Here is a 27,365-nt window from a genome sequence, read left to right on the forward strand (position 1 = left end):
TCGTATGTATAAATGATTATTTATTTCAATTCGCTCGATACAGTCCCTTTACAAAACATATCTGTATATACAAGTTATTCCTCTTACAAAGCTCATCATATAAAATCATAAACAAAGGTCAGGGCACATTTAAAACAAATGGTACAATATTTACACGACTGTCTAGTAAAGTCAGTGGATTGAGTGAAACCATATTAATTCATAGATATTCCAGATTCTGTCTTGCAGAGAATTTTAAATGGAATAAATATCAAAGTATTGTAGATTTAGAAAAACATTGAATAGGTCCATGTTTTCCTTTATAGCGTCTTTAAATCCAACCATTGATCAAAATAGGCAACATTGCTTGGATTCAACTAAACTAGATTAATTCAAACTATACTACGTATAATGCATACTTGCTTGTAGTACTCCTCCAAGATAGTCATTCATTTATAGCACCTATACTATGTACAAATACGGGCTAACTTTGCATATCAGTTAAAACCACTTGCGATGCAGTAAGAATTATTAGCACCGGGCAGTGCTACGATTAGCGCATGAAGTACGTAAATATCAATGCAATAATGAATACTGATGACAGAATTTCAAAATACACACACACACACACACACATCTTAGCACCATGACTGATGAAAATACAAGCATCTGATATAAAGGTCGTCTGCAAATAACTATAAATAGCAGCTGTCCTGTTGAAATTCAATTGTTTCCGGAATTCCTCACCACAACATATCGGGTTTGTCCGTGCTTCCAGATGTAAAGGCAGAGCTTATTTGTCATGAAGTAAACAATTCATTTACTAAAACAAAAGAAAGCCAAAATTATCCATTTGGATTGGCGGTAATGTTCAAAATCACCAATGGAAAGAACCTTCCATTTTCCATGAATAAAAAGATACAGGTACATGTAGTCTAAATCAGACTGAGAAAGCAATACATGTATAAAATCTAAGGATTATAGTTTTAGAAAAGTTCTACGTTACAACATCTATACATTACAACTCAACTTTTACATATGCATACCTTTGTAACTGAAATGTTGTTCTATCGTGCATATGTCATTCTGAAATATATATATATAAATATCGTGTAACTCGATATAGTGTTTCATTAAATATACAAACAAATTATAAGCTAGAAGACTTCCAATAAAAATGTCAGGTTATGCAGCAATGGATTGCGAGATACAGAAAGCGATACATACCTTTTCCTTTATATTAATATTCGTTCTGATAACTCTTTGGTTAAGAGGCATAACAGATCTGCTATTTGTATGAATCCATCGCATCTGCGGTATTGTCTGGAATTTTTTCATCTGCAAGATAGAGGGCAACGAGACTTAATGACAAAAACACGGAGGGAAACGAGATTTAGTGAACATGTCTAAGCACGAAGGACAACAAGGTTTGGTGATACAAACAGATTGAAACGAGACTTGATGATAACAACACGGAGGGAAACGAGACTTGGTGATTCAAACACTAAGGGCAACGAGATTTATTGACACAAGCACGGAAGACAATGTGATTAAGTGATGCAAACACGGAGGACAATGAAACTTGGTGATACAAACACGGAGGTTTTTTAATTGGTGAAAATATTGATATTTCATTGAGGAATGGCAGTGATATGTCGTTGGGAGTATATTTAGATGATGCTAAATAGACAATAGATAAATAAACACAGAGAGGAGTATATTTAGATGATGCGAAATATACAATAGATAAATAAACAGAGAGAGGAGTATATTTAGATGATGCCAAATAGACAATAGATAAATAAACAGAGAGAGGGGTATATTTAGATGATGCCAAATAGACAATAGATAAATAAACAGAGAGAGAGAGGAAAACGAAAGTAGAAGATTTCCTTAGAAACCTTTTTTAATCTAGATAAACAAAACAAATAAAAGGTATTGTGGCACTTTGGTTTTTGTGTGTAACGTGTGTTGTGCAGGAGATGTTACTTTTGTAAATTGATCGCCAGAAACTTAATGAATAGGTATTTTTGCAAGCTTGTTTGTATATTGTTCTATAAGCCATCCATTGTGTAGCAGACTAACTAACTGCACTTTCGTGACGTCATCATACACAGAAAAGTGCATGTTTTGCCTAACCTCTTCACCAAACCTTTTCTATGACTTCACTTTTTGTTTGAGCTTCTTTTTTGTTTTGTCAAATTATGTTTTAAATCATATGGTTTTGAAATGGTATTAGATATTCTAGAAAATTCGGGCGTACATCCCCGCGTTTTCCCCAAAGTGGGAAACAATTAAAATAAGAGAAACGGTTTAGTGGGATGTTGGTGTTGTTAAGCTACATCTAAATGTCATGAATGTCTTCGTATTGCAAATCTTACGGGGAATGAAATATTTAAATCGATGTTTTACCTTCCTATTTAAAATCAACCATATACGAAGTACTTTCCGCACTCTATCAGAAATGTGTCGCAATAAAAATCTTTTGGATTATATAACACCTTCTTAATATGTATAAAAATGTGGATTTGTAGAGTTATTTATTCCGGAAAATCCTACATTATCCTACCGTTTTCACCTTTTTTTATATTTCATATGCTGTTTCCGCAGCGCACAGAAAATAAAAGTTGTTAAAAGCTGAAAAAAAAAACCCTCTGCTATTTCAGCCACGACTTAAAGCATAAAATGCAGTCAACACTCATCAATAATGTACATATACAGCAGCTCGTAAAACATAACTATCATAATCTTAACAATTTAAAACCTAGCAAGCATTAAAGAAATACGGGAAATTTGTGTCATGTTGGTCAATGATGATCCCCTGGGCGGCGGTCTAATTTGTGGCATTGGAGATCGAAGGATGTCACGGTTTACTGCAAGTTCTTGCGTGTGAGAGAATGCAGTTTTGTCTCTGTAGTAATATTGTCTGTTGCAAAATGCACAGTCAAACAATTCACATAAATTATTTTAACAGAACTTACATAAATAAAAAGTGAAGATACCGAACAATAATCAACATCATAAATCCCATAAAGAATACAAAATTAAGAGTGGGGAAAACACGGAGCTCTGGACACACCAGAGTTGGGATAAGGTGACACACCAGAGTTGGGATAAGGTGACACACCAGAGTTGGGATAAGGTGACACACCAGAGTTGGGATAAGGTGAAACACCAGAGTTGGGATAAGGTGACACACCAGAGTTGGGATAAGGTGCCTATATGAATTATATCTGGGTTCTCGTCTCATTGTACGGCCTCAAATTAAACACATTGCCTCCACCTTTGCTAATACTTGCTGAACGGAACATTGACAAATACAAGTTTTAGTTGCAATATGATTGTCACGTCAGCGCAGATCACTTGCTTTTTTTTTTTTTTAGAGCTAAGACCTAACACGTGTACCACAAAACGTACACCACACGCTTGTCGGACAGTGATGGCAATGCAATATCAGTATCCATAAGGAGAAAAAGTCCAGAAAACTATCGAAGCAACAATCAAGCTGAAATGCAAACTGAATCTATTTCTCTGAGAGAAAGATTGTTACTACATTTCAGGCCAATACCTGTATCCATAACGAACAAAATCTGAAAACTGTCAGTGACCTTTTACCCCTAAAGTCGATCACGGTGCACCAATCCAGCTGAAATGCAAATTGAACTCGTATTCCACCATGAGGAAGCTTGTAACTAAGTTTCAGGGCAATATCTGTATCCGTAACGAAATAAAAGTCCGGCAAACTGTTTGACCTACTTTAAGCTCTAAAGTAGGTCACGGTATACCAATCCAACTGACATGCAAATTCACTCTTAACCTTCACGAGGACGATTTCAACACTGCACATGCATCCGTTACGGGGAAAAGGTCCGCAAAACATAACCTCGGACGGACGGACAGCGCCATAACACAACACGTTCCGGAACGTCTGATAACGGGCGGATAATAAAAGATGAATAAGTAATGCATTCCAAACCTTGACATGTATTTGATCATCTTTATGAATGTTTTGGCGACAGCTAGAAATTCTAAAATCTGAATAAGTAACTGAAGGATGAAAAGGTGAAGATAACGAACAGTGATCAATCTCATAAATCTATAAAGAATACAAAATTAAGAGTAAGGCAATCACGGACCCCTTGACACACCAGAGGTGGCGATGCGCAAACCCCAGGAGCATACAACTCTATATAGCCATTATCCGTGGTTTAAGGAACACGTTTGTCGCATTAAATACATCAAATTACCCTCTCACACATACTATATAGCAGGCTGGACGGACGGACAGACGACGGTCTAAGTCCCTGAGAGTAGAATGTATCGCAAGCGACACACATTTAATCAAATTGATATTATCATCATTTCATCCCTAATTTCTTTCAGACTATGTCCATAAAAGATAACTCGATACCTGATCGACAGATAAATAAATAGGTTTGTTATATATAATCCACGTGACGCTCTCCTGACATCCGGGTATTGTTAATGAACCTTCATACGTCATGTATTCTGTTGTGTTGGGGATGAGGTCGTTTAATGTAAACCCCGATAACTTTATCCTGTTACCTGCATATAAAGAAAAGAAATATTGGAGATTTTGTAAGTTAGGGTAAATAAATTACATTTTAATTTAATTACTTTAGTTTACTTCACATTAAACTACCGCTGAATACATGTACATGTATATACAAGAAATATGTCATTTTTTTAAAAAAGAAACAATTCAATTTCAGATTATTCCCTGCTTTTTGTTTTATTTTTCCGAGACAATGAGGGATTCTTACCTTTGGTCGGTATATTTCTTAACCGTTTTGTAATTAATTCCAGCGGATAATTTGATTCCAACCCTATCTAAGAAAGAAACACTAATTCAAAATGCAACTCAAATTTGAGGCACAATTGTCAGAATATTTAATCAACAGTTAAATGTTCGATTCCAACCCTATCTAAGAAATACATGTACTAGTGTAAAATGTGGTATAACCACTAAAATATCTAAAACACATGCATGTTTAATTCCTAAAATAATTTTAATTTTAAAATATGGAAATTAAACGTAGGATTGCCAGAATATGTGATTTAATTCAAAGTACATGTTTGATTTCAATTCTGCCAAGAGTGTTAGGTAGGATTGAAATGGTTATAGTTTTATGTGGGATTGAAATAGTTATAGTTTTAGGTGGGTTTGAAATTGTTATATTTTTAGGTGGGATTGAAATGGTTATAGTTTTAGGTGGGATTGAAATGGTTATAGTTTTAGGTGGTATTGAAATGGTTATAGTTTTAGGTGGGATTGAAATGGTTATAGTTTTAGGTGGGATTGCCTGGTTGCAGTTCTAGATGGAATTACATGGTTAGAGATTTAGATGGGAAATCTTTGTTGGAGTTTTAGATGATAAAGTGAGACTTCGAACAGTTGTGAATCCATAACTTCTGTAAATAATCCAAATTTGAGAGTAGGGCAAACATGAACTCCTGGGCACTCCAGATATGTGATTAACCACCTAGGACGTAACATCCAATGGTGACCAGCCACACCCGCCGTGAGGCCTATGTCTTGATCAGATAAACGGAATCTGCAATCAAAATCGGTATCAAATACACCAGACAGCATTCGACCTAAGTCTAAAAGTCGAGTTGAAGGTCATAGCAAGATATTTTTCTTGTCATGTAGAAGCTTTAAAAGAAATTCTGCTTCAGAAGAATATAAAACAAGTCGGCTAATAAAGGAGCACAATTCTTGCCCATGGAAATTCTAGTTGTGCATAAGCTAGAATTGGTCGCTGTAACGTAATCAATGCAGATACAGACTGTTTGGAAGACTCATCAAGAAATATACGTAAAGGATTATTTTTTTCAATGATGAACTACAACATATTTTTCATATGAATTTTATAGTACTTGTGTGTAGAATTAGAATGGTGATTAACAATGTTTTGGATGACTGGTTACAAGACATAAATATATCCGAGTTCATTCTTTAATCAAAGAAGCAACTGTCTATGATGTCAAAAAGCCTAGTTCTAAATTTATCGTGAGGAATGGTCGTGTAAAGTGTTGAAATTCAAAGTCATACGTTGTGATGTTGATTTTGGAAAGGTTTTGTTTTTAAATTTTCAAATTCCTTTAGAACTTTTGAGCATCCACATCTGATTTGCACCACTTCTGGTATAAGTTGTGGCGTGATTTGTCTGTTTCTCCTTCATAGGTGGCAGGGGACAGTTTCTTTGGTTTTGAAACATGTGGATAGGGGGTATACACCAAAGTCAGATTATGACAGACTAATGAAAAATCATATTTCCCTTTTATGTCAATACTTGTATTTCATATTAGTGTAGTTAATAAATTATGACCCTAAATTACATGTAATCTATAAATACTGGTGCTGGTGCACAAAACATGCTCTGAGCAGGTTCCCCTTTTTTGCTTTGATTTTCCCTCATTTGGGCTAATCCGCACCACCCCCACACCATCACAGTACCAAACATGGGGATTTAGACACTGTGCACAATCAAGAACCCTATCTGCCCTTCTAAAAAATCTACCTCTCATATGGGGCCATCCACCTTCCCTCACAGCTACAGACCTTTTGCTAGACCCTGCATGTTTTCACCGGAATTTCTTCAGCAACTGACCACGTGTCTTAGTTTCGTATTTGCACCCATCTACATGCTAGGAATCATGGTGACACCTACATGTTGTATATTAACATTTTTACTAAGCACTCAGCTACATTTGACATGCATCCTAAAATTATTGTATACATTTTTACACATGTAATATCACTTCAAATACGGGGCAATTCCATTTTTTTAAAAAGTTGACCGGGCCTATAGTGCGAAACTGTCCCCTGCTACCATAGCTGTTAAACTTCTGGTATAAGTTGTGACATGATTTGTCTGTTTCTCCTTCATAGCTGTTAAACTTCTGGTATAAGTTGTGGCGTGATTTGTCTGTTTCTCCTTCATAGCTGTTAAACTTCTGGTATAAGTTGTGACATGATTTGTCTGAAGTTTCTCCTTCATAGCTGTTAAACTTCTGATATAAGTTGTGACATGATTTGTCTGAAGTTTCTCCTTCATAGCTGTTAAACTTCTGGTATAAGTTGTGGCATGATTTGTCTGAAGTTTCTCCTTCATAGCTGTTAAACTTCTGGTATAAGTTGTGGCATGATTTATCTGAAGTTTCTCCTTCATAGCTGTTAAACTTCTGGTATAAGTTGTGGCATGATTTGTCTGAAGTTTCTCCAGCTGTTAACCTTTGGGTGGTGATCTATCTTTTGTTGAGTTTTTGGTGGTATTTCCTGATTAGAATTTTAAATGAGGGATTACATGTACCTGGTTAGAGTTTTAGATGAGAGTACCTGGCTACAAGACCATATAATAAAAATTAAAACTTGTATTTTACAAATTTTGGCTTGTTAAAATTACATATATAATTTTTATATAAAACATCTTGAAATATATATAACATCAGCATGACTTTCATTGACTTTTTATATAAGTATTGTATGGATCATTTTGAAATTTTGACAGAAGTCTATTCTACATTGATAATCATTGAACCAGGCCATGTGTCCATATGTTTTATTCTGTGAAACCATAAAAACTATTGTAACACTATAGATTCTTCAAGGTTAATGTTCAGGGGGCGTCGATGAAGAAAATCTGTCACTACTCTGAAACCTTTAACGTTGGTGAGTTCTATAGATTAACTTTGAATTGAATATTGATCGAATATTTTCAACCCCCTGAGCGACATGATTAACTATCCAAGAAACCTTTATGACTCCGTCAGGCCTTGTAACTTAGCAGAAGCAGATCAAAACAATATTACATATACATACAAGGAAGGTTAAATTTCCAATTATTGAAACCATCGAAATCTTTTTTGGTCATCAAACATTAGATTTTACGATACAGAAATGTTAAATGAGGAGGAAGCACGCACGGATCATGGATGAATGTGGCTTAAGAAAATATCGAACACAAGATTTTTTGGGGGTTGGGGTGGGTATATATTTATTCGTGAAGATTGCACTTTACCTTGCCATGTGTATTTCACATAGTTTCCATAGTTACTAACCTCCATGAAAACAGCGATGGCAACCAGGCCTCGGACGCCATTCATAGCGTCGTCAATCGTACTGTATACTTCAGAATTGTATCCCATAATGTGCATCTGTAATATTCAGAATTGTATCCCATAATGCATCTGTATGTTCAGAATTGTATCCTATAGTGTCCATCTGTAATATTCAGAATTGTATCCCATAATGCATCTGTATGTTCAGAATTGTATCCCATAATGCATCTGTATGTTCAGAATTGTATCCTATAGTGTCCATCTGTAATATTCAGAATTGTATCCCATAATGCATCTGTATGTTCAGAATTGTATCCCATAATGCATCTGTATGTTCAGAATTGTATCCTATAATGCCCATCTGTGATATTCAGCGGTCATTTAAAAACGTTATAATAGGCTGGGTAATGTGTTCAAATGATGGCGAATTCGAACGCAAGGAACTGAAGAAGCGATGATAAATAACAATACCATTTAACAGAAAGAAAGAAGGAGGGGGAGAGTTAATTAGAAAGAATTTATTAGTAAAAAGCACAAACTTTAAAAGGAAAAATGTCTTCATACATTACTTACTACATTTTTGACAATTTACAAATCGATTTGTCAACAAAAAAAGACAGATTGATCAATTTCAGAAAGCAAGATTGATTGATTTCAGGGAACCCATTTTAAGTTTACTTAATGTCTCAATTCTCTTGGATATTATTTTTAAATGAAAATTAGTGCTGAAAAAATATTACTGCATTCACTCTGCTGGAAAATCCCATGGGTTTGCAAAACGACATAAAATGATCAAAGTTCAGAAGCTGCTCGATTTAAGCCTGTAGGGAAAATGAAATTTCAATAACCAGAGCCATTTCCTATCCATTCCACGAACACTTTTATGATTTCTTCGAAATAATTCATCAAACACTCTTGACAATCTAATTTAATAATTGCATTTAAATTCTGCTTCAGTTCAGAAAGTAATGGGTGACTAAGCATCATGCCATCATTATTCATAGAAGTGCTATAAATAAGTATTGCATATGATGACCTCTCTCTCTCTCTCTCTCTCTCTCTCTCTCTCTGTGAATGATACTGTATGAAAAATATGTTCATACCTCTGCTGTGAAAGACTTGTTGTTGATGAGGTGTTCGGACGCCCGCTGTTTTCTTCCAAAATGAAATTTGACGTCAGTGATTCGAAACATGTAAGAAAGAGGCCCGCCGGTGACGTTTATCTGATTCTTAACGTCATTCATAAAAGTTAAGGTGATGTCATTTCCGGTATTCTGCAGGACACCTTCAACCTATATGTAAAAAAGGTGAAGTTTAAGCTTAACATTAGAATTTTCAGGCATTAATATTACAATTCCTATACGGGCATATTCTGATTGATGTGGTTATGTCAGTTGAGCTAAAGGTGACACAGTATGAGCACTAAATGGGGAAAGCGACCTGTAATTTCAACGTCAAAATCGGGAGCAATGTTCGTACATTAACAATCATAAACCTCCTGGAACACACTGGGCAGATCTACGATTCCGACTCGTGCTGACAAAAAAAAATCTCGATATGCGTCGTGACAGTTCTATTTGATTGTAATGGCGTATTGAAAGCGTGAGGTCGTGACAGATTGAAAGGCCACCATGATGTTCATAACAATCAGGAATCAAATTTTTCTCAATGTCATAACAAAGTGCCGGTATTGAGATTGTGACCTAATTTGAAAGCAGTCGTCTTAGAATCTCCACACAAATTTGGAACAATGTCGGCACGATTGCGCTAAGACCAAAGTACGTTTATGAAGACCCCATTCCGATGCCACCTCGGATCTCAGCTACTTCCACAGCGCTTTCCGATATCACCGAGATCTTTCGTAGATCAGGAACACGAAACAGTTAATGTTCCTCATTTAAAAGCAGAGTAAATTCAGGAAGCGTCCTACACTTATTTCGTTTTTGAAATCCTGTATATATTCCCGAACTATAATTAAATCAGCCCTAGCTTCTTCTGTTTGTACCTAAACTAAATCTTCTTTGTGTAGCCTAGCAGCCTTAGCTAAACTAAATCTTCTTTGTGTAGCCTAGCAGCCTTAGCTAAACTAAATCTTCTTTGTGTAGCCTAGCAGCCTTAGCTAAACTAAATCTTCTTTGTGTAGCCTAGCAGCCTTAGCTAAACTAAATCTTCTTTGTGTAGCCTAGCAGCCTTAGCTAAACTAAATCTTCTTTGTGTAGCCTAGCAGCCTTAGCTAAACTAAATCTTCTTTGTGTAGCCTAGCAGCCTTAGCTAAACTAAATCTTCTTTGTGTAGCCTAGCAGCCTTAGCTAAACTAAATCTTCTTTGTGTAGCCTAGCAGCCTTAGCTAAACTAAATCTTCTTTGTGTAGCCTAGCAGCCTTAGCTAAACTAAATCTTCTTTGTGTAGCCTAGCAGCCTTAGCTAAACTAAATCTTCTTTGTGTAGCCTAGCATCCTTAGCTAAACTAAATCTTCTTTGTGTAGCCTAGCAGCCTTAGCTAAACTAAATCTTCTTTGTGTAGCCTAGCAGCCTTAGCTAAACTAAATCTTCTTTGTGTAGCCTAGCAGCCTTAGCTAAACTAAATCTTCTTTGTGTAGCCTAGCAGCCTTAGCTAAACTAAATCTTCTTTGTGTAGCCTAGCAGCCTTAGCTAAACTAAATCTTCTTTGTGTAGCCTAGCAGCCTTAGCTAAACTAAATCTTCTTTGTGTAGCCTAGCAGCCTTAGCTAAACTAAATCTTCTTTGTGTAGCCTAGCAGCCTTAGCTAAACTAAATCTTCTTTGTGTATCCTAGCAGCCTTAGCTAAACTAAATCTTCTTTGTGTAGCCTAGCAGCCTTAGCTAAACTAAATCTTCTTTGTGTATCCTAGCAGCCTTAGCTAAACTAAATCTTTGTGTAGCCTAGCAGCCTTAGCTAAACTAAATCTTCTTTGTGTATCCTAGCAGCCTTAGCTAAACTAAATCTTTGTGTAGCCTAGCAGCCTTAGTTAAACTAAATCTTCTTTGTGTAGCCTAGCAGCCCTAGATATTTTTTTATTTTACAAATATATGGGTATATCACACACACACACACAATGTCATACCACTGAAGGAGTATAACATTGCGATAGCTGAATTTTGAAACCTTGTTTACACACAAAATCGGATACTCAAACTTTATTCATGAGCAAGTCGTGAATCTATCTTTGTAAGACGTATCACTGTCGTAATAGGATCGTATGAAACCTTTGTTATTCTTTATGATTCGTGAGAAATCCCCACAGTCTTATTAAATTCTGGAGATAATCGCTCTAAAGACGAGGAATTGTCGGGTCACACGCCGATTTCTTGTGATGAATCTATTAACGAATCGGACCATATTCTGAATGAGTCCTACTATAACCATTTCAGAACCACATGGGGTGTCTTTCCACTGCACGGTAAAAACTCACGCCGATATACATGTATTCATCTCCGATTGGTCGGTTTTACTGGTGTTTTGAGAACCGTACTGTTTCACAAGGGCTTAATCTTGGGACATTGTAGAAGTCGCGACAGATTAGGAGACCGACAATTTTGAACAGAAAAGTCCATTTCTCGCACGTCAGAGAAAAGTCTGCGCTTAACCCAGTGTTAAATACAACCACGATTGTTTTGTCCACGGCAGAAATTACTAACGTAGGTTTGGGAAAAGTAGACTAAAGTACGTATTACGATATCATATACACCATACACTTATGTCGCACATCAGATATACATATACAACATGTCTACTATGTATACACTTATGTCGCACATCAGATATACATATACAACATGTCTACTATGTATATACTTATGTCGCTCATCAGATATACATATACAACATGTCTACTATGTATATACTTATGTCGCACATCAGATACACATATACAACATGTCTACTATGTATATACTTATGTCGCTCATCAGATACACATATACAACATGTCTACTATGTATATACTTATGTCGCTCATCAGATATACATATACAACATGTCTACTATGTATATACTTATGTCGAACATCAGATATACATATACAACATGTCTACTATGTATATACTTATGTCGCACATCAGATATACATATACAACATGTCTACTATGTATATACTTATGTCACACATCAGATATACATATACAACATGTCTACTATGTATATACTTATGTCGCACATCAGATATACATATACAACATGTAAAGTTGGTAAACTTGCATGAATGTCAAATCAGGTACCGGTAGATTTTATTTGATATGTTACAATTCATTTTAGCGTCTTATGTTCTTGAAATAATACGCATTACGTAGGTATGTCGTATTACGTCATATCACTGTGCTACAACATACGATTTGGGTCACTTGACCACCTCACCCCTTCTCCCACTAGAGGGCTTTCCTCTCCGTCCAGTGATTGTCCAGCTTTGAAACTCCACGAAATGCGTACAGGTCAAAGCTGCCGAAGTCAATCCGTACGTCGCTCGTATGACACTATGGTCGTTGCAAAACAAAAACGTTATTATAACAGTTCAGCGTTAATATATTTTATACGACTGCAGCACGACTATCGAACGCTAAATGCGCTGTATCTACGACTGCAAAGGTATATGCAAAAAATTATGTATGTATAGCTAAGATGTCAATACATCAATATGTGACAGACTATTTCAGAAACGACTAGGATGGCGATTTATTCGTAGTATACCGGTACGTGTGAGTTTAAGGTGAAAAAACCCTATAGCATTGACATGATTCTCCCCGTACAAATTCCGTTGATCTGTCGTAACACGATCAAAGGGAGATAATTACTTGACGACCTAAGAAACTGTCCTTACATTGAGAATTACAAATGATGCTCAAGAAAAATAAATTTTAAAAAGTCTACAACAGGATTTACCGTAGAAGAAAAACAAAATGGAAATAGGAGCCATTTTTAAAGAAGTTTAATAGATAGAAAAAATCTGATCAGTTATTTACATGACGATGGAACTGTTTCCTGTGTGAAGAATGGATAACTTTGGTCTTGTGCTACATCAGTGACACTCACTGTACATCAGTGACACCCACTGTAAATCTGGGACACTGAAATATTGCTCGTAGGCACCCCGTGGCCGTACTTGTAGTCATTTGTGATGGGCTGTGGTAGAATCTTGATACCAATATTGCACAAAAACTATACAATATCGATCACAATTCCACTACGATGACATCACAGTTCTCAAAAATGTCGCTGGGAGTTTCTTAGGACTTCACTAAGATTACGTCAAACCTACGTCCGCCACTTCACGATACCTACCACCAAGCTTTGTTTTAACGGTCGAATGATGAGCTGACGAAAGGAACACGTGGACACAATGGCACATATACTAGTAAATGTGAAGTAAAATCAGGATATTGTTGTATGATATCCGCTTGACCATGTCTCCGGGGGAAAAATTAAGGGGGGGGGGGTAGTTGCAATAATGTAGCCCTCTCCGATTTTATTTGGGAGAGGGCTACAACTGTTTAGGATCTCCGTAATGGTTCAGATGAGGAAGAGATTCTATCCTTCAACATTTTCAATCATTGTAAACACTTACTGGGTTTCTTTACTCAAACAAAAATATTGATAGGTTTCTTAGCCTACATATGAATTTACAAACTGCAACAAATAACGATTTGTGAGGTTCGGTTCTATCCTACCGCTTTTAACAATATCAACGTACATGTACTTCAATTTCTCAATTCATATTGTGTGTCATGTTTGCTTTACACTTTTCTTTGGGTTATGCCCATATAAGGTAGTGTTAACATCAATGTACGATTATGAGGGAGAAACGCTTTCCTCTGCTTTGGAGAGGTTTAAATTTGATGTCAATTAAAAGAAGAACAAATAGTAAACCTTTCTGCCAACATACTATTTCCTTTCGTTGTAGAGACGTCTCCATATCAGTCAAAAATTCTCGAGAGGAATTTAAAATCAATCAATCAATCAATCGGACACGTTTTTCCATAGTTGTGGCCATGTTGAACACCTACATTTTGTCAACAATGGTTTGGTTTTTCAGTGTGTTGTCCATATATGGATCGTCCCGTGAGGATCCGGGTTAGAATGGATCCTCAGTAGCCCTTGCTTGTCGTGAGGGGCGGTCCTTCGGATGAGACCGCAAAAACCAAGGACCCGTGTTACAGCAGGTGTGGCACGATAAAGATCCCTCCCTTCTCAAATACCGACCGTAGGCCTAAATTTTGGAGCCCTTCACCGGCAATGGCGACGTCTCCATGTGAGTGTAAGATTCTCGAACGGGACTTGAACAACATACAACCAACCATATATGTATCAGATTCGTCTCTTTCACTTACGAGATCTCGCGATAGCAAGCATGGCGGAACAGACAAAAACATTTACTTGCTGTATATGATATTATCTAATGAAAAACACCTTTATTAGACACACCCAAGCCAAAGTTGGTACTCTTTTTAGTGTAAAAAACATTAGATACAAACACACATAGCAAATAATCGGTTATTCATAAAATCATTTTGTCCCATTACGAAGATCCTATGGAATTGTATCTCATTCCCGAAAATGTCCGATAAAGTAAATCGGAGAGGGCTACGTTATTGCAGCTAGGGAGAAAGAATTATAAAGAATCAACTTAATCTTAGTAAAACCTGGAGGCAATCACTCAAGAGTCGTGGAAACAGCGTGTTGTGCTTTCCTGTGATATATTTGTTACCCACTCGTGCCAGGATGAGTCATTCCTTAAACCTATCAAAGCCGTAATGTCATTGCAAATAGACCGCACTGGGATGCATATTCCCCAGAACCACACCAATACGTGCTGACATACCCATCTCCCGATTGGCTGAGGTTAGTCGGGATCTCAGGGCAACAGTGTGTGGCTCCAGTGCAAATGTACGAGACAAGTACCCAATGAAACTCACAAACGTAAGGGTACGCCAGACCATCTAGTCCAGACAATCTAGATAAGACAACCTAGTCCAGACCATCTAGTCCAGACAATCTCAATCGGAATGTTTGTTACCTATTAACGTCATACAATAAGGCGTTTTAAATATGCATATAAATAAGTTTACCCAATTAATACTCACCGGTGGAGAGTTCACAATGAGCCGACCAAGATTGACGTCATACAGTAACAGATCCGGTTCTATGTTTATTGGTGACTGTTGTTTGCCTTTAGAACACATGTACCAGTGGTCCGGATACGTGTCTCCCCAATATTCAGGAGCTGAAACAGAGGGTGTTGATTACAGTATGGTGGCTGATTTGACGGAGACGTCACCAGATTTAGATGAAGTACCCTAACCTATGGCTAGCACTCAGAACCGTAGCAGTGAGTCTTCTGTTGCGGCATGGGATCTCCGTTTTTTAAAAGTCATATCCAAAAAAATCTGCGACTCTAATTTTTTAGTGTTTTGGCAAAGGAGCAGTCACTACCCATATTTATGTCTTGCCTTGTAGCGGGGCACGAACTCACGACATCCCGGTTACGAAGCGAACATTCTACCACTGAGCTACAGCAGTAATGTATGTACGTGTACATGTATGTAAAATTTTGATATGAATAAAGGGTTAAGTAATATCCGTTTATATTTATCTGGATAATGTCTGCTGTATTTCATATTTTGACTGCTCTGAAACAGTTGCATATCTAGTAATATAATTCCAGCATGACTTATTTAGCATATGCTTGGATGAGCCATTTTCAGTCCCTTCAGAACGCATGAAATCTTAGTCACCAAAATTAATTTAATGTTCTAGAGACGCATGAACGATAGTGCTAAGATATACAGTATGTAGGTTCGAATTACCATGGAGACAATTGGGATTTTATTTGCGATAGATATGAAAGGTGAAGGTAACGAACAGTGATCAATTTCATAACTCTTATAGGGTATACAAAATAGAGAGTTGGGCAAGTACGGACCCCTGGACACACCAGAGGTGGGAGTAGGTGCTTAGAAGGAGTAAGCGTCTCCTGTCGACCGGTCACACCTGCCGCGAGCCCCATTATCTTGATCAGGTAAACGGAGTGATCCGTTGTCAAAATAACGGCCTAACAATCGGTATGAAACTAAATATAGCAAGTGTCAAGCAATGGTACTAAAGAATATGATTTAATCTTTCCAAAATTTATTTCATTTTCTTTCATTAAGATATTGATCTAAAATTTATTGTTGTTCTTGTTGGGTTTTTTTTTTTAGCTCTATGCTATTTTATTTCCAAACTATTTGGTTCATAAAATTCTTTTTATTCAAATATCTACATATCAAATATCTACATATCAAATATCTACATAACTGATCCCACCTCTAGTATATCCAGGGGTCCTTGTTTGCCCAACTCTCTATTTTGTATTGCCTATAGGAATTATGAGATTGATCACTGTTCGTTATCTTCACCTTTCATTGATTGATGTTCGTTATCTTCACCCTTTCTATGACATTTCACGATATCTATGTACGACATCGTTATAACGGTGTCTAATTATATACAGTGTACTTCAATAAAATTATGATGCATAAAAACATTCAATTTTATTCCATACTGAAATGCTGATATACTTTTCTGTAGAATTTCATTTGATGAACGATCTACCACTGACATCCGCAGGAAATAAACGCCTTTGAGCACTTTTGTGTAAGCGACAACTAACTCATCAAAGTGTTTCATCACATAGAACATTTTGTCCTTAAATCACAGAATGACTTAACCAAAGGAGATCAATTTATTCCGGTTTTGTAAACATATCTCGTGATCGAGAATTATCCTGATGAACGAAGTGAAACACGTTTTTTTTTCTTTGAAACCTTAACCAGTCTCACTTAGCATTTAAAGAAATCTATAGAATTCCACCTCATTAGGTGACATTAAATTTCTCTGGATTCGTTGAAATCTTTGATGAGCATTCGGTCGGATTTTTAATGGAAACCTGTCATCTGTAATCAAGAGGTGTTAGAACGTATTTGCTCACCTAGATGAAGATCATTCACTTTCGTTTGTGTCGTGTGTCATTCTTCTATATTCTAATTAAACCATGACAAACACTTTTGGGTTGTCTTGAGAAATGTCTTGTCAACTGGCAATCGGAAAGTAGTGCGAAATAACTTAGAAGCCTGCAACACGCGGCAAATCAACGTCCCAGCACAGAAACCGAGGGTGGCAGCAATTTAATGAAAAGGAAATATCCCAAAATTGAACCGTTTCTGTGACAATTGAAAAATTACTATTTAGTGAGTCGCTGAATATTTTATGAAACCTTCCTATATTGCGTGTCTTCAAAACATTCTCAATTACATGAGGGTTTTTTTCCTAACCTTTATAAATCTATATTAAAGTATTTGAAATACCTTATCATTCTGAAGCAACACATGATACAAGGGTGTATTCACAAAATTACATTCAGTTTAGCTTTGTTCCTTAAGATAGCAGGTTTGATTCAGTTTTATATGTATAGGTTAGTTTTGACAGTCTTGGGTTGTTGGTTTTTTTTTATATATAGAATGAAGCATATTAAATCAACACACCCTACTGATGTAATTTTCTTCATGAACAAAATCCAAAATCATGATGTCGGAACTAGTATTCTATCATAAATGTATGCATTGTAATGTGTGTGTGTGGGTTTTTTTTTATACAAAAATCTTCATGATACGATAATGTTAAAGAACAAAGATATTAGCATGACGTCAAAATAACGAAGTCCCAATCATAGTGAGATCACAATGGAAATCAAACATATCGTGTTAAAGAAAATAAAAATGAATCAGGTTAATCACTCTATTGCAACTTGTTGATTCACAAGGACGGAAAGTTGAAGGAAATGTTTTTACAAATATGTCTTTTAAACACGAAACATGTTACATGAATATAACGTAAATATTATAAGCATTCAATATATATTTTTTTTATTATATCTATTGTGATATGACACGAAACGGGTTGCAGACAGGTGCCCGTTATATAATGTAGAGAAAAACATGCTTAGATAGTGTCTTTATGATGGACGATTGTATTGAAGGACGTACAAAACAATCATTACCTTTAACATACTTTTATTTACAATTACCAATGTATATAGCTGACGAGAAAACTAGTATTCTTTCATGTTTCCTTGTAAGGCCTGGAGCAAGAAATAGTCTTGCATTCTCTTTGTAAAGTCTCTCATTTTGAAATGACAGTAATTTGTTCACCAAAGATCAAATCAGAGGTTGGGTGCTGGCCTTCCGTGCTGAGAAAACATAGCTGTAGTCGTAAATTTTCCACCATCAATTTCGTCGACGACTTAACATGTAAAATGCATTTTCTCTGATTTTGATATGTTTTCATGTAATAAAGGCTTCGCAAAAAACGCGATGTTGTCCATTAAATCGGAGTTTTCGATCAATTCCCGGGTCACCCAAAATACCTCTCGATCTGAACAGGAAAGCCTCTCAACTCTGTTTAAGAACTCTGCAGCAATAAAATAGCTAAATATCACATCAATTTTGAGAACTTTTCTTCAGACTACTTTTATATGGGCAGATAAAACCCGCTTGGTCACATAAGGGTATAGATACGGTGCATAATGGGTTTTAATCTTACACAGTCGTGAGGCACTGAAAATATTTTCTAAAACTTATCCAATTTTGTAATGCTTTCCCTTGTACATGGGGGACGGGGGTTTCCTTTTAAAAGAATTGGTCATAACGAGTAGACATAACGAGTCACCTCCGATATGCTATAAAAGAAACAATAAGGGGAGAGGGGAAAATTTAATCTGACCGAATAAATAGTGGACACGAGAGGGCGATATTTGACAAGAGAATTGCCTTGCTACCCTGTTTAATTAAAATAACGAGTGGCGTGCGGAAAAGGATGATTGCGCCGAGGACCGTCAGCGCTTCGACATCGATCCATTCCGTAAGGAAGAAGACTAATGTTGGCACAAGGACCAAAATTATCCTTCGTCTTGTTTTTACAAAAAATGAAATCCGTCTTTCATATGATGGTTCCGAGTGGGCGATCTGTACCATATATCGAGGACTTAATAGTTGGTTTTTGCGTCATGCCTGGTTGCATGGTGTGCATATTACTTCCGGTAATGGTATGATTCTAACAAGTTAAAATTCAAAGAATTATCAAATTTGATAGATCGTGAACAACCAACCACAAGAGGACCGTGATTTAAAAAAATAAACACCACACAAACATGTTTACTTATGTTTTTGGTAAATTGTGCCGATGTTCATGAAAACAATATTTCAAGATTTCCTGCTTCAAACTATTGATCACCAGTGATCCACTTTGGTCAGAGGGCCTTGATTCAAATCAGATTATTATAGACATCAACATAATAATATGGTAGCGTATTACTGGAAAACATAACGCCACAGCTTGTACGGTTTTTGTTGCTTATAAAACAGTTTTCCTTAAGGAGGTATGCTACACCAGAGAAATTTGATATGGATGAAAAGTGGAGGATATGTACAACAATATTTTGAAATTGAAAACTTTCAAATATTAATTACTTTATTTAGTCAAAAAATGGAGTTTTAGTAGAAAGCAATCCGAAAACAATTTAAAACCCCTGCTGGACTCGAACGCGCGATCTACAGTTCTGCAACCGACGCGCTTTTTTTTCTTTCTCTCCCTCTCTTTTAATCGACGCGCTAACCTACTGAGCTACTTAGCTATGCGAAGATGTTTTAAATGAATAGACAAATATTGCTGATATTTATATTTTCATTCATGATTTAAAAGGAAGTCAGCCATTATGACCATGTAGATTACCCCCTTAAACTGGAATAATGCACCGTATCTTATTTTTTCTGAACGTATTTTCAATGTTTGTTATCCTATTCCACATTATGGATGTTTGGACCTTTAATTTTTTTAAATAAGTTTGAAACATGCAAGTCGAGGATGCTTTGAACTAAGTTTAGCCGAAAATGGCTCATTCAATGATGCTGGAAGATAAGTCGAAAATTTGGGAAATGAGCGGTGTTTCGTTGTTGGATGGTATTAGACGGCCTACATCTATATACGCCTAAAACTGGTGACGTCTCTGCATAAATGAAATTTTAAAAATGTCTAATGAAACTTAAAATAATATATACGTATAAAAACACAAACGAACCAATGTTTATACAAGAGCTTACATTGCCTCTGATGAGCTATGGGTTAATGAGAAATAAATACAACTCCCTCTCACAAAATGTTATAAAACTTTGTGATACTGAATCCGCTTCATTCGCATTGAGAATAAATTTCCTTACCTGCTCTTCCGCCATAGCCCCACCATTCATCCCAGGGAGAGGGATACATTTTGGAGTCTGAAAAAGACGGTATATTTCGATATCACTGTAAGAGACTAAGTAGAATTCTGCTATTGGCTACATTGTACATACAGTCAGTATTATGAAATAAAAGTTTATATTGGTGCATTGAAAGTCGCATTGGGCTTAGATTGAATAATTGTTTGTTTCCATTTTGCGAATTAAAATATAGATAAGTAGGCAAAAATCAATTTTGATTTTAAATAAGCAAATCCTTTTATTAAGCTTTGAAATTTAAAGTTCACATGTAAATAATAGAATGTATACTAAAATTAAAGACAGCAGAAGAACAGTCTTTCTCCGATACCAATTAACAAAAATGTGAGATGAATAGCCATTATTTGAAGGGGATAAGGATATATTTTCGGGTCGGTCGGGGAATTCTACCACGGTTATTGCAAATATCAAAGAAATGCCGTGGTCACTATTCTGCGATATACCTTCATACGTAATAACTGATTATGAGAACATTGATACACGTGTCACTTGCACTTCGTGTTTTGCTAATACAACAATAAAGTCGGTAATGAGTAATAATCCAACTTTATAATCATAAAAATTAACATATGTTGCAATATGCTTCATTTTAGCCCCAGAATTAGGACCTAAATCGCCGATTAGACTTAAAACGAGATACACTGTACATTTAATCGATCACCATGAAAACATAGAATAAGTTGCTCTGAAAAGTGCAAATATGACTGTAGATGACTTTAATTCATATGATATTTATTTTTCTAGGCGCTGTCTGAACACATAAATGCTATTTACCAAGACGATAGAATCGTCTTTTCAAACTGCTAATAATAGTTTATTGGACAAGAAAATTGAAACGAGTGTATGCCAAAATATAAAAGTTACCTTATTGCGGACATTAGAATCGGAATTAGGATATTAAACGGCAATACAGATCCGTTACAACTAAATACCCGTGCCTTCCTGAAATAAAACCATCTTATCTTTAATCAGACCTATCTTTCCTAACAAAATGGCCTGCTTGCTTTTGCCATGATCGTTATTCGTGTAGAATAAGACATTTAGCATGACACAGTTAATCCTTTCTTTTATATAGTGAAGAGGATAATGAGTAAGTGCTAATGCAATAAGAACTAGAAGTAACAGGGACCCGCGGGCCGCAATGCTCACCTCCAACTCTGATATCAGGTTGTCTTGACAACTATCATTTCATATGCATACGAGGGTCATTAGAATACGTAGATGGTGTAATTTATTTTCAGATCATCACGAAATTTGGTTGTTTGGTTGTAAATTGTTTAATTAACGCCTTTCTTGGGAATTTTTCACTTATATGGAGACGGCACCAATGCCGGTGAAGGGCTGCAAAATTTAGGCCTATCCTCGGCGCTTATGGCACCCCCACCCCTTCCTTTTCTCACAGTTTTTTGTGTGTTATTCTTATGTATGATTTTTAACTTGTTCAGGCTTAGATTGCAAGCTATGAGCCTTTTAGAGATCAGTGTAGATATTAAATTGCTTTGTACCATTGGAGCTAGTGAGAACTTGACACTATAATAATTAATGGTAAATATATCTGAAGATTCACATTTGAATGCTAAATTTGACTCGTACAGTTCTCGTAAACTATAAACAAAGAAGTTATAACCGGAACTTTCTAGTCGGTGTTTAAAATTTAAAACCGGATACGTAAAAGCACGACCTTTCCTTAATTCAGGGATATAAAATAAAACGGATCACGTGTGCTTTTCGTATGACGTCAGTAGGACCACGTTCTGTTATGAATTTAAGTTTCTTAAACGAGGAGCAGTAGAATTAATGTTTATTCAATTATTAAATTTCAAAAATTGAATGCGTACTTTTTAAATTTTCTCAGTATTTATGTAGCGTGTCTTCGTACTTTTGAAAAATTCTCGCACTTTGCATATTTTCTGCATGTGTTTAATATTAGGTTATTATAGGAGAGGCCCTACATAGACTATGCCTGTTGCCCAATCCTGTTGAGTTTCTCAATAAGATTTGTTTAAATTAATATTAGGTTGGGTTTTTTTGTGAGGTTGTTGTTGTTGGTTTTTTTTGTTTTGGTTTTTTTTTTTGTTGTTATTATTTTAACAAAGGAGACCCCTTTTCCTGGAAGTACTATACATGTATTTCTTTATCTCAAGTCAATTCTTTAGATGAACTTCGTTAAACAAGGAGTCGTGTGACTTCTCAAGTCCTACTGAAAATGCCCACGTAGCTTTAGGATTAAACCTTTCATCCATATAGTTACAAATGATAAAAGGGGATACAGCATTATTTACTTTGAAGAATAATTTTTTTTTTAGCAAGATTGATTTGTCTAACTACGTGACATGAAGATGTATGGTAACATTTGTCGTCTGTGAACAAGATCCTCTGTATTAGATATCTATTATTATTTCTTCAAAAATTCTTAATTAGCTCAGAAGTTGAATAGGAATTTGATAACAAGAGACTGCAGGAAGGAGTGCTCGCCCTTTTACAAACAATGTCGCCGCATTAGTGAGTCGCTATACCAATCATGGTTAACAGAGTTAAGCGTAGTTACACGACATTTCCTTCAAAATTCTATTGAATTACAAGCCCTTTGAAGCATGTAGGGGATATTCGATCACTGTGATTGGCATCAATCGAGGTCTAATGAACGCTTTATCAGTAGCTCACGTCGACGCTTGTTTAAATTAAGGATGTTATACAGTGTAACCAACCCCGCTGTCTGTGTAATGAGATTACAGCAGCAGATCCCATCTTTGATTTGAGAATTGAGTTTCGGAACAAGTATGATCTTGTCCAGAAAATATGATCCGTAATTTGCACGCAGATTTATCTTGACTTCTGTGACATTCAGATAACGGGATTGCTTTATCACACGATGATGAGAAAATAGTTCTTTGTGTTTATTTCGGGTCATAATGAATTACCTTAAAGAAATATATACATGCACGTATGATTCATTTTCTTAACCATACAACGATTATCAAAACTCCCCTCTCAGCGAATTTCAATACAGTGACTATCCGTGAAATTATTTAAATAAACAAATTACATTCATATGTTTTATGAGAACTGTATGCATTTGACAATTTTGAGTTGAAATGAAATTGATTTTTTCCTCTTCATTGTAATTAAACATCGTCAGAGATGAATCCATTCAACGGCGGATTTTTCAAAGTGTTTACTTCAAATGTTTACTTCACGTGATCGCAAACAATCCTTCAATTTGTTTAATTACGAGATCCTTTACTCACAGCTAATATACCTGAATCGAGTAGCCTCTCAACAGAATCACCCGGAATTGTATCCTGTTTAACGAATTGAAATCAATAGATAAGTGACAGTAATCTTTAAATATGCTAGTTTTCAGCTCTAAGTATCTGTAAAATTGGAAAAGACTTAAACGAAACCGAGACAAGTCACCTGCGCATTAAAAACAGGTATTCAAAGACCCATCAACCAATTTTCGCAACTTTTGAACCACTTCAGTAATCGATTCTAGACAGTTTTCTGTCTGAATGGCATCGAATTCCACCCATACTAAGTAACGTCCAACATCAATCAGATCCGCCTGTCTGCACAAACTATATCTGGTTCTCTGAAAACCGGACGTTTATTTCTACTCTGTACGTCACTGACTTCAGAGAATCGGAGAGAGAGAGCATGTATTTTTAATGTGCTTTATTTGGAGTTCATTTAAACTTTTTTTTCTTTTTGACAAATTCATTTTTCGAATTCAAAGTCGACTTATGACAAAAATACAAAATCAAACAGAATTTTACACCTGTTCATTGAAAAATGAATATATGCTCTTTTGATCTTTTTGCTCAACAAGCAACACCAAAAAAAAAATAAATTAAAGACAGTTTGAGTTAAATTTAATGTGATAAGAGATAGTGCAACTTAGAGTAGTAGTTACGCCATGTGCATTATAAGGGATTCAGTTAATATCATTATAAGGGATTCGGTTAATATCCATTCTTTTCGCAATGACAAGAAGACGAAATCAAACAGAATTTAACACAAGTTTGTTGAATAAAACATACTTTAAAATCCCTTTGCACTGCAAAGAACATAATGACATTTTAAAGAATAAAATACGACAGGTGAGAGAAAGAGGGATATTGAGAGGGGGGGGGGGTTAGGGAGAGAGAAAAAGTTGTGATTTTAATTAGTTACAGTAGAAAATTTGTGTATTACATTATGCATATGTTATTCAGTCAACTTCGGTTAGAGTTTTGTTGATCTGGCATATTTAATCATAAACTTCAAAGTTGGCAAACAGGCAAACAACATGAAACAGAATTTAACAAAAGTTCGATGAATAAAACATTAAAAATTTTGTTTTATTTTGCACTGTAAGCAACTAAAAAAATCTTTAATGTTCAATAAAATAAACAATGCATGTAGAATACATACTGTTACCAACGCAACATTTTAATATTGGATAAAGACAAATTGGAAAACACGCTTTGATCTCAACCAGTAAATTTATTTTTCCACCCCGAACAATGCCGCGATACAATGTAATTCTGATATACAAAGTGCATTGTGTATTGATACAGGAACTTAATTTCTTTTTAACATAGAAACGCATTAAACTCAGTAAATGGAAGGCCGGTAGAAGAATGTGTTCGCCGGATTGATTTCACCGACAAATTGAGAATCCTTGTTCTTCCCCATTTAACATGGTAAATTAGCACGTGACCAGCTATTGTTACTCTTGTTTACGTTAATCACACAAATGTGTCCTGGTCAAATCAACGGACTTTTATGAATTTTGACATTTACCCATTTCTTAATAATTTGGATAACATTTACAATAAAGATTTTTGTGCAATATTTATCATTCTATTAAATTCTTTTAATTGTTTTTCACATGTAAACTAAATGGAATTTTCGTAATACCAAATATTAACTGATGCATATATTTACACATACATTTATTGTTTTGTACTTTAGAACGAATTTGATAGCAGGAGAAAAATAAATTTACTTACGGGCTTTCATTAAGCTTGGTGGATTTCCGTTTCCCTCTTGTGCTTTTGAATTTCCTGAAAATAGAACTTCGCAAGTTTCAATTGAAAACACATAATGCATTGTGAAAAATGCACTACTTAATTTTTGTTATTGCGTTAATTATATCATTAACCCGGATACCTGTCGTGAGGAGCATTAATTGGAGAGCGCACAGAAGTTCAAAGAGCGTCCTCATAATCACTTGAATCCCGGTGCTAGTGCGACTGAACGCCAATATGACATGCCGAGCAGAGACATTTGACGAAAAGAATCAATTACGGAATAAGTTGGATACTTTCCAGGGATTAGAATCGGGCACGTGAAACATGACAGATATTACCAAAAATGTTTTTTTAAAGAAATAGGCGTGGTTTGTGGAAATATCACAGATTACGTCACAATCATGGATGGAAGCTGTACTCAACCAACATGTTATTGTATATACAAGAAAGGGTCTTTTGTTACACCATAAACAAAGTTTAATGTTATGTGTGCATGTTATCATCAGAAGGAACGATTACTCCGTTCGTAATTTTATAGTGTATTGGCACACAAAGCAACAAAATAAATTACCCATCCAGGCAACATAACAAAGAATTGAACTTTGATATTTGTCAGAAAACTCGTATAAAACAAAGTTATTATCGCACTCCTTCCATTTTCTTAAATAATGACACCTTGTAATTAGTGAAATCTTCCTTTGTTGTACAATATTTGAATAAACATAAAAACTTCCACCTCAATCGGATTGCACTTCAAGAAAACTTTTGAACTGTTATGGACTAGCATTCAGAGTCGGATCCGGAAGGAAGTTGCTTGTTTCCCGGCTGAGAGATCCAGTTAAAAGAAAAGAATGTAATACCGATGTAAAACCACAGAAATGGATCTGTGTTACCAGTTATTTAATTAGCGATTTTCCCATCGACACCACGATTGATCCAGAAGAATTACAGTTATCGAGTTAATCGCAGGAAATCAGGGATTAAGATATCATGTTTGGAAGAAACCACAAGTAAACCGTTCAATATTGGGCATTACATGAATAAATATTTTAACCGATTAGAACTAGAGTGTGAATTTGAGAGAGTTTCATATTAGCCACAATGCTTTATAAACTGTAATGCAAAAATAACTTTTTCCCGACCCCGAAACGCAATCCACATATCGTTGTGCAAATAAAATCAGTGGCGGATTTTAAGGTGGACACCCCCTCCCCATATTTTTTAAATATAAGGTAAATCATGGTCTCTTGCTTAAGAAAAAAACCGATAAAAGAAGCAATGATTTTTTTTCACTCTCAGAAAAATAAATGAGAAGATCTTTTGATTTCTTGTTACTTTCCAAAAATCCCTTAAAATTTGTGTAATTTTATAAATTTCACCTCATTGCATGTACTGTCGTGTATAAATGACATAAAATAGTAAAAGTGATTACATAGGAGACATACTTCAAGCCCTATAAAATCTAGGCGCTTCCGAGGGCTTCGCCTTAAGGCGGCCTGCAGACCCACGGCCTATTTCTGAATCCACCCCTAAAAATAGTCCATGAATTTAAATGATATGTGTACAATCATAGACATGCCAGCTTTAAACGATATACTCCTACCAATTTATGGAATGAGGATTCGTTATCATTACCTTAGATGGTGTATTATATTGAAAGCTTTAATGGACAGTTTAAACGATCATTGATTACCTCTATGTATTAAATAGAATATACTCTAGCTTACGCAAATCTAACCGCACTGTACTCACACCATTTTACAAAATAGGCAAGCAAGCGAGCGAAATGATTTACATATCTAAAACAATTACAAGGGGTGAAAGATTAAGATAAAGAAAAAGAAGACACGATACTTTTCTGATTTAAAAACATTTGAAATTCCAAAGGGTGAACGAGTCAAATATACATGTAGTTGTAAATTGATTAAGATACTTAACATTTTCAGTATCAAATCAATATAAAATGTT

At 35.7% G+C, this 27,365-nt stretch overlaps 1 protein-coding gene across 2 annotated transcripts; it reads right to left on the reverse strand.

The window, feature by feature from the left end:
- Nucleotides 1-26,148, reverse strand: LOC125680982 (putative carbonic anhydrase-like protein 2). 2 transcript variants are annotated; one of them, XM_048920850.2, is made up of 12 exons: nucleotides 25,537-25,618; nucleotides 25,377-25,430; nucleotides 23,642-23,684; nucleotides 20,326-20,382; nucleotides 15,157-15,296; nucleotides 9,168-9,356; nucleotides 8,065-8,160; nucleotides 4,764-4,830; nucleotides 4,391-4,545; nucleotides 1,207-1,317; nucleotides 1,026-1,065; nucleotides 1-802 (listed from the first exon to the last, which is right to left on the reverse strand). In XM_048920850.2, the coding sequence occupies exons 4-12, from the start codon at nucleotides 20,372-20,374 to the stop codon at nucleotides 780-782; spliced, it is 870 nt and encodes a 289-aa protein (XP_048776807.1). In that variant the 5' UTR covers nucleotides 20,375-20,382; nucleotides 23,642-23,684; nucleotides 25,377-25,430; nucleotides 25,537-25,618; the 3' UTR covers nucleotides 1-779. The 2 variants fall into 2 exon arrangements, with proteins under 2 accessions (XP_048776807.1, XP_048776806.1); XM_048920849.2 differs by lacking the exon at nucleotides 23,642-23,684 and having other exon boundaries at nucleotides 25,537-26,148.
- Between the last annotated feature and the right edge of the window lie 1,217 nt (nucleotides 26,149-27,365).

Source organism: Ostrea edulis, chromosome 2, assembly GCF_947568905.1.
Source record: "Ostrea edulis chromosome 2, xbOstEdul1.1, whole genome shotgun sequence".
NCBI lineage: Eukaryota > Metazoa > Mollusca > Bivalvia > Ostreida > Ostreidae > Ostrea > Ostrea edulis.